Source organism: Salmo salar, chromosome 11 (genome assembly GCF_965601325.2).
Source record: "Salmo salar chromosome 11, fSalSal1, whole genome shotgun sequence".
NCBI lineage: Eukaryota > Metazoa > Chordata > Actinopteri > Salmoniformes > Salmonidae > Salmo > Salmo salar.
Window position 1 is genome coordinate 44,668,611 of NC_138301.1, and position 16,131 is coordinate 44,684,741.

The window sequence follows — 16,131 nt, forward strand, 5'->3', positions numbered from 1 at the left end:
AACTGCCACTTCAGGCTATCCTCAAACCCTACACCCTAACCCAAGCTCTCCGTTCTGCCAGCTCAGGTCTCTTGGATCAGAGCATCTGCTAAATGACTAAAATATAATATAATAATAATATAATGCACTACTAGGCATCTACACTGTAATTAGACTGCAGCCTGCAAGCACCATGATGTAAATGGGTAGACAAGAAGAAAAAAAACCTGTCCTTGCCATAAATTTGGTTTAATTTATTTGGGCTCTGCTACCACCTAGTGCTTGTTAGGCATACTTGTGCAACACCCTCTCCAGGAAGAAGTTACCCTGATATAGGATATACTTGTTCTAACTAAAATATGAACAAATAATAAAACACGTTTGATTTTGAATTGCTAAGAATTGTGTCATCTTATTTTCGCCGATTATCAAAGATCTCTGCGATTATTCGATAATTGTCTTCAGGCACAATACAAGGCCACGTGCAAGAGATCTGGAGGTCCTTACTATATCATGTCGCACTAATGACGACCCCCTGCTTTCAAACAAACACACAAAGGTATTTAAAACGCGATAAAACTGAATTGTTCCATGTAAACATGTGGCGAAATATTGTATTTAAACGATATGTTGTTTTAGATTTCGTTGAGGAGGAATAACGCCACGTGTGTTTGCATGTTAAAGTCGCAGCTGTTAGTTAGCGAGCTACCCAGAGCCTAACGTTAGCTGGCTAGCTATCTAGTTTGCTTTTTGGCCAGCCTGTTACAGTTGAGCTCTAGTGTATTGGCACCCCTGTACGTTTATTTTAAATAATTCAATACGTCTTCAAATATAAGTTGCAATTAAAAAATAAACGTTGTGTTCACACGTGTACTGTGGTAAGTTGCAGGTATTTTTACAAGGTAAAAACAGCCATTAAAATAGTGTTGAAAAGAGAACAGTATATTACGCTTCATTATAACGTTACCACTGTGAACATGGTGAAGGGGAAAGAACTCTCTGAGGATGTAAGGAATTTGATTATAACCAAACATGGACTTAAGCAAGGTTACAAGTCCATCTCCCGAGACCTTGGGATTGCTGTTTCCACAGTTCGTAATGTTATCAGGAAGCATGCTGTCCATGGAATTGTAGTCAACCTCCCAGGACGTGGTCGCAAGAAGAATCTGGTTCCAGCGGTTGATAAAGAAAAAACTCGCAAGAAGAATCTGGTTCCACCGTTTGAAAAAGCAGATCGTTCTGCATCTATCCAAAAGAAAATGACATCTGTTTGTGATGCCACCAATGAAGACAAGGAAAATGGTTCAGAGTCGACGGAGTCTCAGGTATGTGCTTTAGAACGACTGCTAACAGTAGTAGGTTATCTAGCTAGCTAACACATTTAAAACAAGTCTTGCAATCTGAAATTGCAAACAAATAGCTAGCTAGATACACACCTTAACTTGTAGGCTAGACAGTGAATAGAGCAAGAATCACAGGAAAATAGAAGCAATGAGAAGTCAGAGGAAGATATTTTGGGAAGTCCAAAGCCAGAGAGCTAGAGAGAGAGAGAAACAACAGGGGGGACTTTAACAGGGAGAGAGAGAGAACACACACAGCTCCAGTCTGAGACCCAGAAAGAGTGGGGAGAGGTAAATGATGAGTCATTATGATGTCTGGGTAATGTACTGTTTCCCCACCACCTTGTTTCAGGACAAGGAACATCCACGGGTTCTCATCCCAGAGTTGTGTCGTCTTTTCTACCAGCTCGGCTGGGTTACTGGGACAGGAGGAGGGCTAAGTTTGAGACGTGGGTAAGTGCTCTGACTTTAATATTGTTGAATAATTTTTTTAAATTCAAAACCTCATATGTGTCTTGGTCTTGGTCTAGAGAGAGAGGCTAGCTAATGAACATTCATCTCCCCATTTTGTTGTACCTAGAGATCAGATCTACATTGCCCCGTCTGGTGTGCAGAAGGAGAGACTACAGGTGAGCAGGGCTGGTGTTTTGCCTCCATATCATCATAGAGACAGGAGAGACTACAGGTGAGCAGGGCTGGTGTTTTGCCTCCATATCATCATCATAGAGACAGGAGAGACTACAGGTGAGCAGGGCTGGTGTTTTGCCTCCATATCATCATCATAGAGACAGGAGAGACTACAGGTGAGCAGGGCTGGTGTTTTACCTCCATATCATCATCATAGAGACAGGAGAGACTACAGGTGAGCAGGGCTGGTGTTTTGCCTTCATATCATCATAGAGACAGGAGAGACTACAGGTGAGCAGGGCTGGTGTTTTGCCTCCATATCATCATAGAGACAGGAGAGACTACAGGTGAGCAGGGCTGGTGTTTTGCCTCCATATCATCATAGAGACAGGAGAGACTACAGGTGAGCAGGGCTGGTGTTTTGCCTCCATATCATCATAGAGACAGGAGAGACTACAGGTGAGCAGGGCTGGTGTTTTGCCTCCATATCATCATAGAGACAGGAGAGACTACAGGTGAGCAGGGCTGGTGTTTTGCCTCCATATCATCATCATAGAGACAGGAGAGACTACAGGTGAGCAGGGCTGGTGTTTTGCCTCCATATCATCATCATAGAGACAGGAGAGACTACAGGTGAGCAGGGCTGGTGTTTTGCCTCCATATCATCATCATAGAGACAGGAGAGACTACAGGTGAGCAGGGCTGGTGTTTTGCCTTCATATCATCATAGAGACAGGAGAGACTACAGGTGAGCAGGGCTGGTGTTTTGCCTCCATATCATCATAGAGACAGGAGAGACTACAGGTGAGCAGGGCTGGTGTTTTGCCTCCATATCATCATAGAGACAGGAGAGACTACAGGTGAGCAGGGCTGGTGTTTTGCCTCCATATCATCATAGAGACAGGAGAGACTACAGGTGAGCAGGGCTGGTGTTTTGCCTCCATATCATCATAGAGACAGGAGAGACTACAGGTGAGCAGGGCTGGTGTTTTGCCTTCATATCATCATAGAGACAGGAGAGACTACAGGTGAGCAGGGCTGGTGTTTTGCCTTCATATCATCATAGAGACAACTTGGAGTACTTAGTTTGACAGTTTTCTGGAGATATGTTTTTTGTGTGTGTGTGTGTGTGTGTGTGTGTGTGTGTGTGTGTGTGTGTGTGTGTGTGTGTGTGTGTGTGTGTGTGTGTGTGTGTGTGTGTGTGTGTGTGTGTGTGTGTGTGTGTGTGTGTGTGTGTGTGTGTGTGTGTGTGTGTGTGTTGCACCCTGTAGCCAGATGACATGTTTGTCTGTGATGTGGAGGAGAGAGACATCAGCTCCCCACCCCCCTGGAAGAAGCTGAAGAAGAGCCAGTGCACCCCTCTGTTTATGAATGCCTTCACTATGAGGGGTGAGCTCTCTCTGTTAATGAATGATACTCTATGAGGGGTGAGCTCTCTCTGTTAATGAATGATACTCTGAGGGGTGAGCTCTCTCTGTTAATGAATGATACTCTATGAGGGGTGAGCTCTCTCTGTTAATGAATGATACTCTGAGCGGTGAGCTCTCTCTGTTCATGAATGATACTATGAGGGGTGAGCTCTCTCTGATAATGAATGATACTCTGAGCGGTGAGCTCTCTCTGTTAATGAATGATACTCTGAGTGGTGAGCTCTCTCTGTTAATGAATGATACACTATGAGGGGTGAGCTCTCTGTTCATGGTTGATGCACTATTAGAGGTGAGGTCTGTGTCTGTCTGACTACCTGGGAAACAAACCCACCTTCACAACAACATGTTGTGCCCACAAAGTTGTCATAAGCGCAAACTTCCTACTTTAGGTTTCAGAGGAGGTTTCACTGCTTGATGGACTGTCACTGGCTAGCTAATATATTTAGTTGTCCTATTTCAACAGCTTTGAGGGATGGAATGAGGCTGTATTGTGTTAAACCCACAGACCTTCTAATAGGCCAACATGCTAACTGTCTCCCTCCTGTTCCTCAGCGGCGCAGGCCGTCATCCACACCCACTCCAAGGCTGCCGTCATGGCAACTCTGTTTTATCCTGGCAAGGAGTTCCGCATAACTCACCAGGAGATGATAAAGGGAATCCGCAAGGGCACCTCCAGCACCAACTACAGGTGGGCACATGGCTAGGACACCTCCAGCACCAACTACAGGTGGGCACATGGCTAGGACACTTCCAGCACCAACTACAGGTGGGCACATGGCTAGGACACCTCCAGCACCAACTACAGGTGGGCACATGGCTAGGACACCTCCAGCACCAACTACAGGTGGGCACATGGCTAGGACACCTCCAGCACCAACTACAGGTGGGCACATGGCTAGGACACTTCCAGCACCAACTACAGGTGGGCACATGGCTAGGACACCTCCAGCACCAACTACAGGTGGGCACATGGCTAGGACACCTCCAGCACCAACTACAGGTGGGCACATGGCTAGGACACCTCCAGCACCAACTACAGGTGGGCACATGGCTAGGACACCTCCAGCACCAACTACAGGTGGGCACATGGCTAGGACACCTCCAGCACCAACTACAGGTGGGCACATGGCTAGGACACCTCCAGCGCCAATGACGGCCGTATAAGTGCTCAATGGGAAAGGGGATTTCCTAGTCAGTTGTCCAACTGAATGCATTCAACTGAAATGTGTTTTCCACATTTAACCCAACCCCTCAAATCAAATCAAATTTTATTTGTCACACACATGGTTAGCAGATGTTAATGCGAGTGTAGCAAAATGCTTGTGCTTCTAGTTCCAACAATGCAGTAATATCCAATGAGTAATCTAACCTAACAATTTCACAACAATTACCTTATACACACAAGTGTGAAGGAATGAATAAGAATATGTACATAAAAAATATATATGAATGAGTGATGGTATAGAACGGCATAGGCAAGATGCAGTGGATGGTATAGAGTACAGTATATACATATGAGATGAGTCATGTAGGGTATGTAAACATTAAATGAAGTGGCATTGTTTAAAGTGGCTAGTGATACATTTATTACATCAATTCTTCCATTATTAAAGTGGCTGGAGTTGAGTCTGTATGTTGGCAGCAGCCACTCAATGTTAGTGATGACTGTTTAACAGTGATGGCCTTGACATAGAAGCTGTTTTTCAGTCTCTCGGTCCCTGCTTTGATGCACCTGTACTGACCTCGCCTTCTGGATGATAGCGGGGTGAACAGGCAGTGGCTCGGGTGGTTGTTGTCCTTGATGATCTTTTTGGCCTTCCTGTGACATCGGGTGTTGTAGGTGTCCTAGAGGGCAGGTAGTTTGCCCCCGGTGATGCGTTGTGCAGACCCCACTACCCTCTGGAGAGCCTTACGGTTATGGGCGGAGCAGTTGTCGTACCAGGCGGTGATACAGCCCGACAGGATGCTCTCGATTGTGCATCTGTAAAAGTTTGAGTGTTTTTGGTGACAAGCCGAATTTCTTAACCTCTTATGGCTAGGGGGCAGTATTTTCACGGCTGGATAAAAAACGTACCCGATTTAATCTGGTTACTAATCCTACCAGTAACTAGAATATGCATATACTTATTATATATGGATAGAAAACACCCTAAAGTTTCTAAAACTGTTTGAATGGTGTCTGTGAGTATAACAGAACTCAAATGGCAGGTCAAAACCTGAGAGATTCCTTTACAGGAAGTGGCCTGTCTGACCATTTCTGGAACTTCTTTGCCATCTCTATCTTTTACTAAGGATCTCTGCTCTAACATGACACTTCCTACGTCGTCCATGGGCGCTCAGAGCCCGGGAAAAACCTGAATGTCGTCATCCCAGCCCCAGGCTGAAACACATTATCGCCTTTCAAGTGGCCGATCAAGGGACTGTGGGCTTAGGCGCGTGACCTGGCCGCCCCCGTCTTTGTGATTTTTTTTTTTTCCTCTGTTTGCCGAAAAGGAGATTCCCGGTCGGAATATTATCGCTTTTCTACGAGAAAAATGGCATAAAAATTGATTTTAAACAGCGGTTGACATGCTTCGAAGTACGGTAATGGAATATTTAGATATTTTGTCACGAATTGCGCCATGCACGTGACCCTTATTTACCATTTCGGATAGTGTCTGGGACGCACGAACAAAACGCCGCTATTCGGATATAACGATGGATTATTTTGGACCAAACCAACATTTGTTATTGAAGTGGCAGTCCTGGGAGTGCATTCTGACGAAGACAACAAAAGGTAATCAAACTTTTATAATAGTAAATCTGATATTGGTGAGTGCTAAACTTGCCGGGTGTCTAAATAGCTAGCCCGTGATGGCTGGGCTATGTACTTAGAATATTGCAAAATGTGCTTTCACCAAAAAGCTATTTTAAAATCGGACATATCGAGTGCATAGAGGAGTTCTGTATCTATAATTCTTAAAATAATTGTTATGCTTTTTGTGAACGTTTATCGTGAGTAATTTAGTAAATTATTAGCAAATTCCTCCGGAAGTTTGCGGGGGGTATGCTAGTTCTGAACGTCACATGCTAATGTAAAAAGCTGTTTTTTTATATAAATATGAACTTGATTGAACAAAACATGCATGTATTGTATAACAATGTCCTAGGTGTGTCATCTGATGAAGATCATCAAAGGTTAGTGCTGCATTTAGCTGTCTTCTGGGTTTTTGTGACATATATGCTAGCTTGAAAAATGGGTGTCTGATTATTTCTGGCTTGGTACTCTGCTGACATAATCTAATGTTTTGCTTTCGCTGTAAAGCCTTTTTGAAATCGGACAGTGTGGTTAGATAAAGGAGAGTCTTGTCTTTAAAATGCTGTGAAATAGTCATATGTTTGAAAAATTGAAGTTTTTGTATTTTTGAGGAATTTGTCATTCGCGCCACGTCTATCATTGGATATTGGAGCAGGTGTTCCGCTAGCGGAACGTCTAGATGTAAGAGGTTAAGCCTCCTGAGGTTGAAGAGGCGCTGTTGCTCCTTCTTCACCACGCTGTCTATGTGGTTGGACCATTTCAGTTTGTCTGTGATGTGTATGTCGAGGAATTAAAACTTTCTACCCTCTCCACTACTGTCCCGTCGATGTGGATAGGGGGGTGCTCCATCTGCTGTTTCCTGAAGTCCACGATCATCTCCTTTGTTTTGTTGAAGTTGAGTGTGAGGTTATTTTCCCGACACCACACTCCGAGGGCCCTCACCGCCTCCCTGTAGGCCGTCTCGTCGTTGTTGGTAATCAAGCCTACCACTGTAGTGTCGTCTGCAAAGTTGATGATTGAGTTGGAGGCGTGAATGGCCACGCAGTCGTGGGTGAACAGGGAGTACAGGAGAGGGCTGACAACGCACCCTTGTGGGGATCAGCGGGGTGGAGATGTTGTTACCTACCCTCACCACCTGGGGGCGGCCCGTCAGGAAGTCCAGGACCCAGTTGCACAGGGCGGGGTCGAGACCCAGGGTCTCGAGCTTGATGACGAGTTTGGAGGGTACTATGGTGTTAAATGCTGAGCTGTAGTCGATGAACAGCATTCTCACATGGGTATTCCTCTTGTCCAGATGGGCTAGGGCAGTGTGATTGCGTCGTCTGTGGACCTATTGGGGCGGTAAGCAAATTGGAGTGGGTCTAGGGTGTCAGGTAGGGTGGAGGTGATATGGTCCTTGACTAGTCTCTCAAAGCACTTCATGATGACGGATGTGAGTGCTACGGGGCGGTAGTCATTTAGCTCAGTTACCTTAGCTTTCTTGGGAACAGGAACAGGGCTGGCCCTCTTGAAGCATGTGGGGACAGCAGACTGGGATAAGGATTGATTGAATATGTCCGTAAACACACCAGCCAGCTGGTCTGCGCATGCTCTGAGGACGCGGCTGGGGATGCTGTCTGGGCCTGCAGCCTTGCGAGGTTTGACACGTTTAAATGTTTTGCTCACGTCGGCTGCAGTGTAGGAGAGCCCGCAGGTTTTTGTAGCGGGCCGTGGCACTGTATTGTCCTCAAAGCGAGCAAAGAAGTTGTTTAGTCTGTCTGGGAGCAAGACATCCTGGTCCGCGACGGGGCTGGTTTTCCTTTTATAGTCCGTGATTGACTGTAGACCCTGCTACATACCTCTCGTGTCTGAGCCGTTGAACTGCGACTCTGCTTTGTCTCTATACTGACGCTTAGCTTGTTTGATTGCCTTGCAGAGGGAATAGCTACAGTGTTTGTATTCGGTCATGTTTCCGGTCACCTTGCCCTGATTAAAAGCAGTGGTTGGCGCTTTCAGTTTTGCGCGAATGCTGCCATCAATCCACAGTTTCTGGTTTGGGAATGTTTTAATAGACGCTGTGGGTACGACATCGCTGATGCACTTGCTAATAAACCCACTCACCGAATCAGCGTATTCATCAATGTTGTTCGCAGCAATGCGGAACATATCCCAGTCCACGTGATCGAAGCATCTTGAAGCGTGGAATCCGATTGGTCGGACCAGCGTTGAACAGACCTGAGCGCGGGAGCTTCCTGTTTCAGTTTCTGTCTATAGGCTGGAAGCAACAAAATGGAGTTGTGGTCAAATTTTCTGAAAGGAGGGTGGGGGGGGGGCCTTATATGCGTCGCGGAAGTTAGAATAACAATGATCTAGGGTTTTACCAGCCCTGGTTGCGCAATCGATATGCCGATAGAATTTAAGGAGCCTTGTTTTCAGATTAGCCTTGTTAAAATCCCCAGCAACAATAAATGCAGCCTCAGGATATGGGGTTTCCAGTTTACATAGAGTCAAATGAAGTTCGTTCAGGGCCATCGATGTGTCTGCTTGGGGGGGATATATGCGGCTGTGATTATAATCGAAGAGAATTTTCTAGGTAGATAATGCGGTCGGCATTTGATTGTGAGGAATTCTAAGTCAGGTGAACAGAAGGTCTTGAGTTCCTGTATGTTGTTATGATCACACCACATCTCGTTAATCATAAGACATACACCCCCGCCCTTCTTCTTACCAGAAAGATGTTTGTTTCTGTCGGCGCGATGCGTGAAGAAACCAGCTGGCTGTACCGACTCCGATAGCGTGTCTCGAGTGAGCCATGTTTCCGTGAAACAAAGAACGTTACAGTCTCTGATGTCTCTCTGGAAGGCTACCCTTGCACAGATTTCGTCTACCTTGTTGTCAAGAGACTGGACATTGGCGAGTAGTATGCTCGGGAGCGGTGCGCGATGTGCCCGTCTACGGAGCCTGACCAGAAGACCTCTCCATCTGCCCCTTCTGCGGCGCCGTTGTTTTGGGTCGCCAGCTGGGATCCGATCCATTGCCCTGGGTGGTGGGCAAAACAGACGCTTCGGGAAAGTCGTATTCCTGGTCGTAATGTTGGTGAGTTGACGTTGCTCTTATATCCAATAGTTCCTCCCGACTGTATGTAATAAAACCTAATATTACCTGGGGTAACAATGTAAGAAATAACACATAAAAAAAACAAAATACTGCATAGTTTCCTAGGAACGCGAAGCGGCCATCTCTGTCGGCGCCGGAAATTCACTCTCTCTGAATCAGATGTGAGGGGGGCTGCTTAATCGACATCCACGTCTTCAGTGCCCGGAGAACACTGGGTTAACTGCCTTGCTCAGGGGCAGAACGACAGATTTTTACCTTGTCAGCTCAGGGATTTGATCCAACAACCTTCTGGTTACTGGCCCAACGCTCGAATCACTAAGCTACCTGCCAATGTACAACAGTGTGAATGTCTGTACTGAAACAGTCCAGCCACGGCAGTTTATGGAAATGAATGTGGAAATCCAGATGTTACCTTGTAACTCCTGTCAATTTTGGCACATTTTCATCCAGGGGAAACTGACACTTGATTTTAGATAGTGTCCCTATGACTGTGCATTCTGCTCACACACGTGTGTGTGTGTGTGTGTGTGTGTGTGTGTGTGTGTGTGTGTGTGTGTGTGTGTGTGTAGATATGATGAAACGCTGGTGGTCCCCATCATTGAGAACACCCCGGAGGAGCGGGACCTGAAGGAGCGCATGGCGCTGGCCATGGAGCAGTACCCAGACTCCTGTGCGGTTCTCGTCCGGCGCCACGGCGTCTACGTGTGGGGGGAGTCCTGGGAGAAAGCCAAGACCATGTGAGTTAATGAATAATTATGAAGTAACACAATGTTTTATATAGGTGATTAACTAATAATTATAAATATTATAAAAGTAATGTTTGTAGAAGTATTACTGTGAATGTGTCATTTAGACTGGATGTATCACTGTTTTAAATGCATCATTGGTGCCTTCTAGAGGTTTGTGTGGTAATGGATTATCCGTGTGTCTTGTTCCAGGTGTGAATGTTATGACTACCTATTTGACATCGCCGTCCAAATGAAGCAGAGTGGAATGGATCCTTCAGCACCACCCATTGAAGAGAACCATTACTACGATGTCCAACAATCCCAATAAATGGAGGCAAACAATCAGGGCCTAAAATGAACCTGCCAAATGTGGATTTTTCACCTGCCATGTCACCGGGTGGTCAGGACTCCACAGTGCAAGTATTTCACTCGCATTTGTGAATATAAAAAGTCAAGTTTGATCACATTTATAGTAACATATATGCTGCAGTAGCTGTTTAAAATATTTCTGCCATTTTTGTTTCATAGCTGGTAATATATAGCCTATTCCACCTCGCTCTGCTACACAGCCTGGCTGGGGGCTGTGCACACGTGAAGAGCTGAGTGAAAGATTACATTTTTAGAAGTGCTGTGCACAGGCATAAAAGTTGGTCTAATTTACTTGAAAAGAAAGTCTACTGAAGTGAAACCCTGTCCTTGTGTTTCTTGGCTATTTCCATTGTTTTGGTGACAAGCTAGGTTGTTTTTCTATGTTTGAGTTTCAACTGCTAGGGAAGAGAAGACCACGCTTCTACTAGTCAATCTCTCAGGCAGAAACAATACTTGAGTTGCGCTGCCACGGTAACCTCCCGCCCTTAAAGGTGCAGGTGAACATTTTTGTCTCTGATATTTTGGTTAAAAATGAAATGAATCAATATACCAATTTACTTCTTACTAGTAATATACTTATTGTTTTAGAAACATTACAAAGCATGCTCATCTGTGTTTTGTTGGTGTAATGTTTGTGGAAAAAATATTTTGGCTGGTAAAAAAGTGGCTGGTAGATTTAAAATAAATAAAAAATTAAATCTTCCTGCCACAGTGGCTTTTGTACCAAAAAGTAAATTTTGTGTCCTGCAAACAAGCTTTAGAAATGTAAATGTATTTTAATATACTGTATCTACAGTAATAGTGGAATGATGTTGCACAATATTTTACCCCAAAAACCCCTTCTTATTTGTCTATAAAAGACAAACTGGCTGTTGTTGTCAAATTGACTGGGCCTGAGCCACACTAACCCGTTGTACTACAGCCACAGGCTTTATTTGATGAGATTTGCTGCCCTCAAAAATATGACGTGTAGCTCCTTTTTTTAAATTCTTCGTGGTGTATGTTTAATTAATCTATTTTTAAAGATTAGGCTTTCCACAAGAACGGCAGTTCTATTGGCCTCTCGTATTGACATAGTGCAGTTGTAGAGCAACATGAGGAGCCTTTCATGTTAAAATGGGTGTCTAAGAAACATTTGAGCTGTTAAAGGTGACTGTGGTCTTACTCTGACCAGACAGTCTGTATCACTACCATCTGAAGTATTACAAGATTAAGTGTCTGAATGCTCAAGAGAGAGAAAATAATGTAATCTGAAAGAATTAGACATATGGGGGGGTTGGTGTGTCATATCGCGCAAACGCCTGTCTGCACTTATAGTATTCAAATTTAGCGAGAGTCAACTAGGGTTATTGTCTTGCATACTGCAAATCAAACAGCCTAACAGATGTGGATTGGTCATAGGCGAACAGACGTTCACATAATAAAGGAAACCATGAATCATGTCTGATCAATAAAGATGAGGATTCATGTTAAAGTGTGCAACCTTTTTTTCCCCCAATTGTATTATGAAATTTAAATGTGTGCTGGGATTGGTTAATACTTGCTCTGAGACAAAGAAAGTTGCTTAGAAGATAGTTAGTGCGGGAGTCTTCCAATTCAGCCCTGTCTCTTCCTGATTTTGTCTTCCTTTCTTTATCCAATGGGTTCTACTACCAGTCATTGTATGGTCGCTGTCCACATTCATGTTGTGCTGAATTCTCCAATTCCAGGATTTTGATTCTGCCGTGGTCCATGGTGCTGAATCTCAGATCACTGCTGTGTCCTTGTTTGTTTAGATCTACCATTCTATATGTTTTAAGTACTGGGATTTTATTAAGAGCGATTACTGAGGTTAACCAACCTCTGCTTGACTGTTCAGCATAGCAGGTTAAATGTTAGGTTCACCCGAATTAGAAGTGTTGATACCCTCTCCCTGATTTTTATTGGAGAAAATCATATATTTGTCTTAGACAGTGCCTTCAGAAAGTATTCATACCCTAGAAATAGCAGGCAAGGTGATCCCATCTCACCTCTGCTGTTTTTGTCTATGGAGACCCTGGCCCAGGCAATTCGACAATCCAAAAATTACACCAATCTCAAATCCATGGATCATAGCATATCATTATACGCCGACGATATCTTACTTTATCTAGACAGTGTATCCTAATTCCTCTCAAGAGCTTTGAAGATCATAGACAAATTCAGCTCCATCTCAACTAAATAAATCGGACCAAATCTGCCCTACTGCCTCTCAACCCTGATGGAGGACTCCATCTCTACCAATGGAATCTCAATCGTTTCCCCCTTCTGGCTATTGGGATAAAGTCCATAATGTGGTTTCAAAGTGTGTATTTATAAAAATAAAACATTTTAATTGAAACTTTATATAACTAGGCAAGTCGGTTAAGAACAAATTCTTATTTACAATGATGGCAAAACCCGGACCACGCTGGGCCAATTGTTCGCTGCCCTATGGGACTCTCAATCATGGCTAGATGCGATACAGCATGGAATCGAACCAGGGACTGTAGTGATGCCTCTTCCACTGAGATGCATTGCCTTAGACTGCTGTGCCACTTGGGAGCCCAATATGGCAAGGTAAGTGAGCCCGGATAAAAATTAACAAAGAGGGAAAGACCGTGGACTATCCGTATCGAACTTTACATTTATTTCCAGGCACAGGCATTACACCCCATCATAAATTGGTTTAGGCATGATTCTTCCGCACGCTGGCTGAGTATAGAGAGAAATATGGTGTCTCCTATTGCTGGCTGAGTATAGAGAGAAATATGGTGTCTCCTATTGCCCTGGAAGAGGTTGTCTCCACTGATATATCCCTTAAACAATCTAATATGATGTCTCCTATTGCCCTGGAAGAGGTGGTCTCCACTGATATATCCCTTAAACAGTAAACTACACTTTGGTCCCATTACTGCTCACACAATTTAAATTTGATGCAACATTTAGAAACATTGTTGCTGGGAATTGAAATGTCATGCCATGTTATCTGGAGGGTGGCCTTTTGCATCCCCCCTAATGGTCCAAATGTGGAATCCGTACCCTTGCCGAAATCATGGACAGTAATTTGAAAGACACATTACCAGGCAAATCCTTTTTTTTCTATATTTACAACGTTGGTCAGCAATGCTGGCCTAGAGTCCCTTGGGAAATCCAATTTGTAAACCATCCAATGATGGGATTTATAAATAAATTATCTGGGCTCCCAAAGAAAAGATCTCCCTTTTGGAAAGCTCTTATTCTGAGCGAGCCATTAAAGTATGGTACACAGATCTAATTGAATCTGAACAACCCTTTAACTGGAACAGAATATGTAAAAATATGATCTTGGCATCCCATAATCCAAACCATAAATCTATACACTTATACAGACTGTATTTGACACCAAGAAAACGTTTTTTGATGGAATTGGCCAGAACTCCCAACTATTCACTGTGTCCCCTAAATCAGGTAGGCACATTCCTCCATATGATGTGGGATAGCCCTGCAGTTAAATGCTTTTGGGGCAAAGTGATTACATTTCAAAGTGCATAAATGTAAATATTCCAATGCTTTGCATCTGTTACTTAACGATGATGGCCCCTTGAATCAATTAATCAGAGATGATTACTGCTGGCTCTTAGATGGCAATCACCTGACTCCCAATTTGCCAAGGGCTACAGTTACTATTAGAAGTTACTACATTATAATTAGCGACAGCGAGAATAAATGGTGCAAGTCAGGGAACAATTGAGACCTGGACAAATATACTTGACTCTGTAAAGAATAATCTCAGCTACAGCCCAACACATAGAAATAAACAATTCATAAAACCCCAACAAGCCTACAAACAATATATAGAGTGCCATCAGAGTATTCATACCCCTTGACTTATTCCACATTTTATTGTAACAGCCTGAATTGAGAATGGATTAAATATATCTACACAAAATACTCCATAATGAAAGTGAAAACATGTTTTTAGAAATCTTAGTACGTTTATGTAAATGAGATCTGTGTTTCATTTTCAATAAGTAGTCACACACCTGAGTCTGAGTCATCTTGAGCATGTCTGGATCAGCTTTGAGTCATCTTGAGCATGTCTGGATCAGCTTTGAGTCATCTTGAGTATGTCTGGGTCAGCTTTGAGTCGTCTTGAGGATGTCTGGATCAGCTTTGAGTCGTCTTGAGGATGTCTGGATCAGCTTTGAGTCATCTTGAGTATGTCTGGATCAGCTTTGAGTCGTCTTGGGGATGTCTGGATCAGCTTTGAGTCGTCTTGGAGATGTCTGGATCAGCTTTGCACATCTGGATTTGGGGATTTTCTCCCATTCTTCCTTGCACATTTTCTCAATCTCTGTTAAGTTAGATGGGGATCGGCCTTGAAGAGCAATCTTCAAGTTTTTCCACAGATTTTTCATGGGATTCAACTCTGGGCTTTGGCTGGGCCACTCAAGGACTTTCACATTCTTGTTCTGAATCCATTCTAGCGTTGCTTTGGCTGTATGCTTGGGGTCATTATCCTGTTGGAATGTAAATCTTCACCCCAGTCTAAGGACGTTTGCTATCTGAAGCAGGTTCTCATCAATGATTTGCTTGTATTTGGTTCCATTCATTGTTCCCTCTATCCTTACCAGACTCCCTGTCCCTGCAGCTGGAAAGCATCCCCATAGCATGATGCTGCCACCACCATACTTCACGGTAGGGATGGGGTGATGAGCTGTGCCTGATTTTCTCCAGACACAGCGCTTTGCATTCAGGCCAAAGAGTACATTTTTTTGTTTTTTGCTCTGAGTCTTTCACGTGTCTTTATGTAAACTCCAGGCGTGCTGTCATGTGCCTTTTCTCAGGAGTGGCTTCCATCTGGTCACTCTCTGGGTAGTTCCATATTTATTTTCCATTTACCAATGATGGAGACCACTGTGCTCTTGGAAACTTTCAACACTCTAGAAATGTTTTCTAAATTATGTCCAAACAATTGAATTGGCCACAGGTGGACTCCAATCAAGTTGTAGTGACATCTCAAGGATGATCAAAGGAAATTGGGTGCACCTGAGCTCAATTTGGAGTGGCATATATTCCACATTTTGTTGTTACAGCCTGAATTCTACACACAATACCCCATAATGACAAAGTGAAAACATGTTTTCTGATATTTAAGCAAATCTATTGAAAATTAAATACAGAAATATCTAATTTACATAAGTATTCACACCCCTGAGACAATACCTGTTAGAACCACCTTTGGCAGTGATAACAGTGCTCTAAGAGCGTTGCACACCTGGATTGTACAATACTTGCAAGTTGGTTGTTCATCATTGCTAGTCAGCCATTTTCAAGTCTTGACATAGATTTTCATGCTGATTTAAGTCATAACTGTAACTCGGCCACTCAGGAATATTCTATGTGGTCTTGTAAAGCAACTCCAGTGTATATTTGGTCTTGTGTTTTAGGTTATTGTCCTGCTGAAAGGTGAATTTGTCTCCCAGTGTCTGTTGAAAAGCAGACTGAACCAGGTTTACTTTAAGGATTTTGCCAGTGTTTAGCTCCATTCTGTTTCTTTTTCTCATAAAAAAAACCTTGTTGTCCTTGCATACCCATAACTTGATGCAGCCACCACTATGCTTGAAAATATGAAGCGAGGCACTCAGTGATGTGTTGGATTTGGTCCAAACATAACGCTTTGTATTCAGGACATAATTCATTTGCCAATTGTTTTGTCAGCTTTACTTTAGTGACTTATTGGAAACAGGATGCATGTTTTGGAATATTTTTATATCTTCCTTCAT

At 43.6% G+C, this 16,131-nt stretch overlaps 1 protein-coding gene across 2 annotated transcripts; it reads left to right on the forward strand.

Moving 5' to 3' along the window:
• Positions 1-514: 514 nt before the first annotated feature.
• On the forward strand, positions 515-11,840 carry apip (APAF1 interacting protein). 2 transcript variants are annotated; one of them, NM_001140053.1, is given in 8 exon segments: positions 515-538; positions 1,072-1,304; positions 1,672-1,772; positions 1,900-1,948; positions 3,218-3,335; positions 3,929-4,064; positions 9,839-10,006; positions 10,208-11,840. In NM_001140053.1, coding segments are annotated over 7 exon segments (756 nt in total). In that variant the 5' UTR covers positions 515-538; positions 1,072-1,238; the 3' UTR covers positions 10,326-11,840.
• Positions 11,841-16,131: the final 4,291 nt, after the last annotated feature.

Bases quoted from the DNA above. Each gene is read 5' to 3' on its own strand.
- apip (XM_082957511.1), top strand. From the start codon at position 957: ATGGTGAAGGGGAAAGAACTCTCTGAGGATGTAAGGAATTTGATTATA. The intron at 1,949-3,217 runs GTGAGCAGGGCT...TGCACCCTGTAG, and splicing joins TGCAGAAGGAGAGACTACAG to CCAGATGACATGTTTGTCTG. The intron at 10,007-10,207 runs GTGAGTTAATGA...GTCTTGTTCCAG, and splicing joins TGGGAGAAAGCCAAGACCAT to GTGTGAATGTTATGACTACC.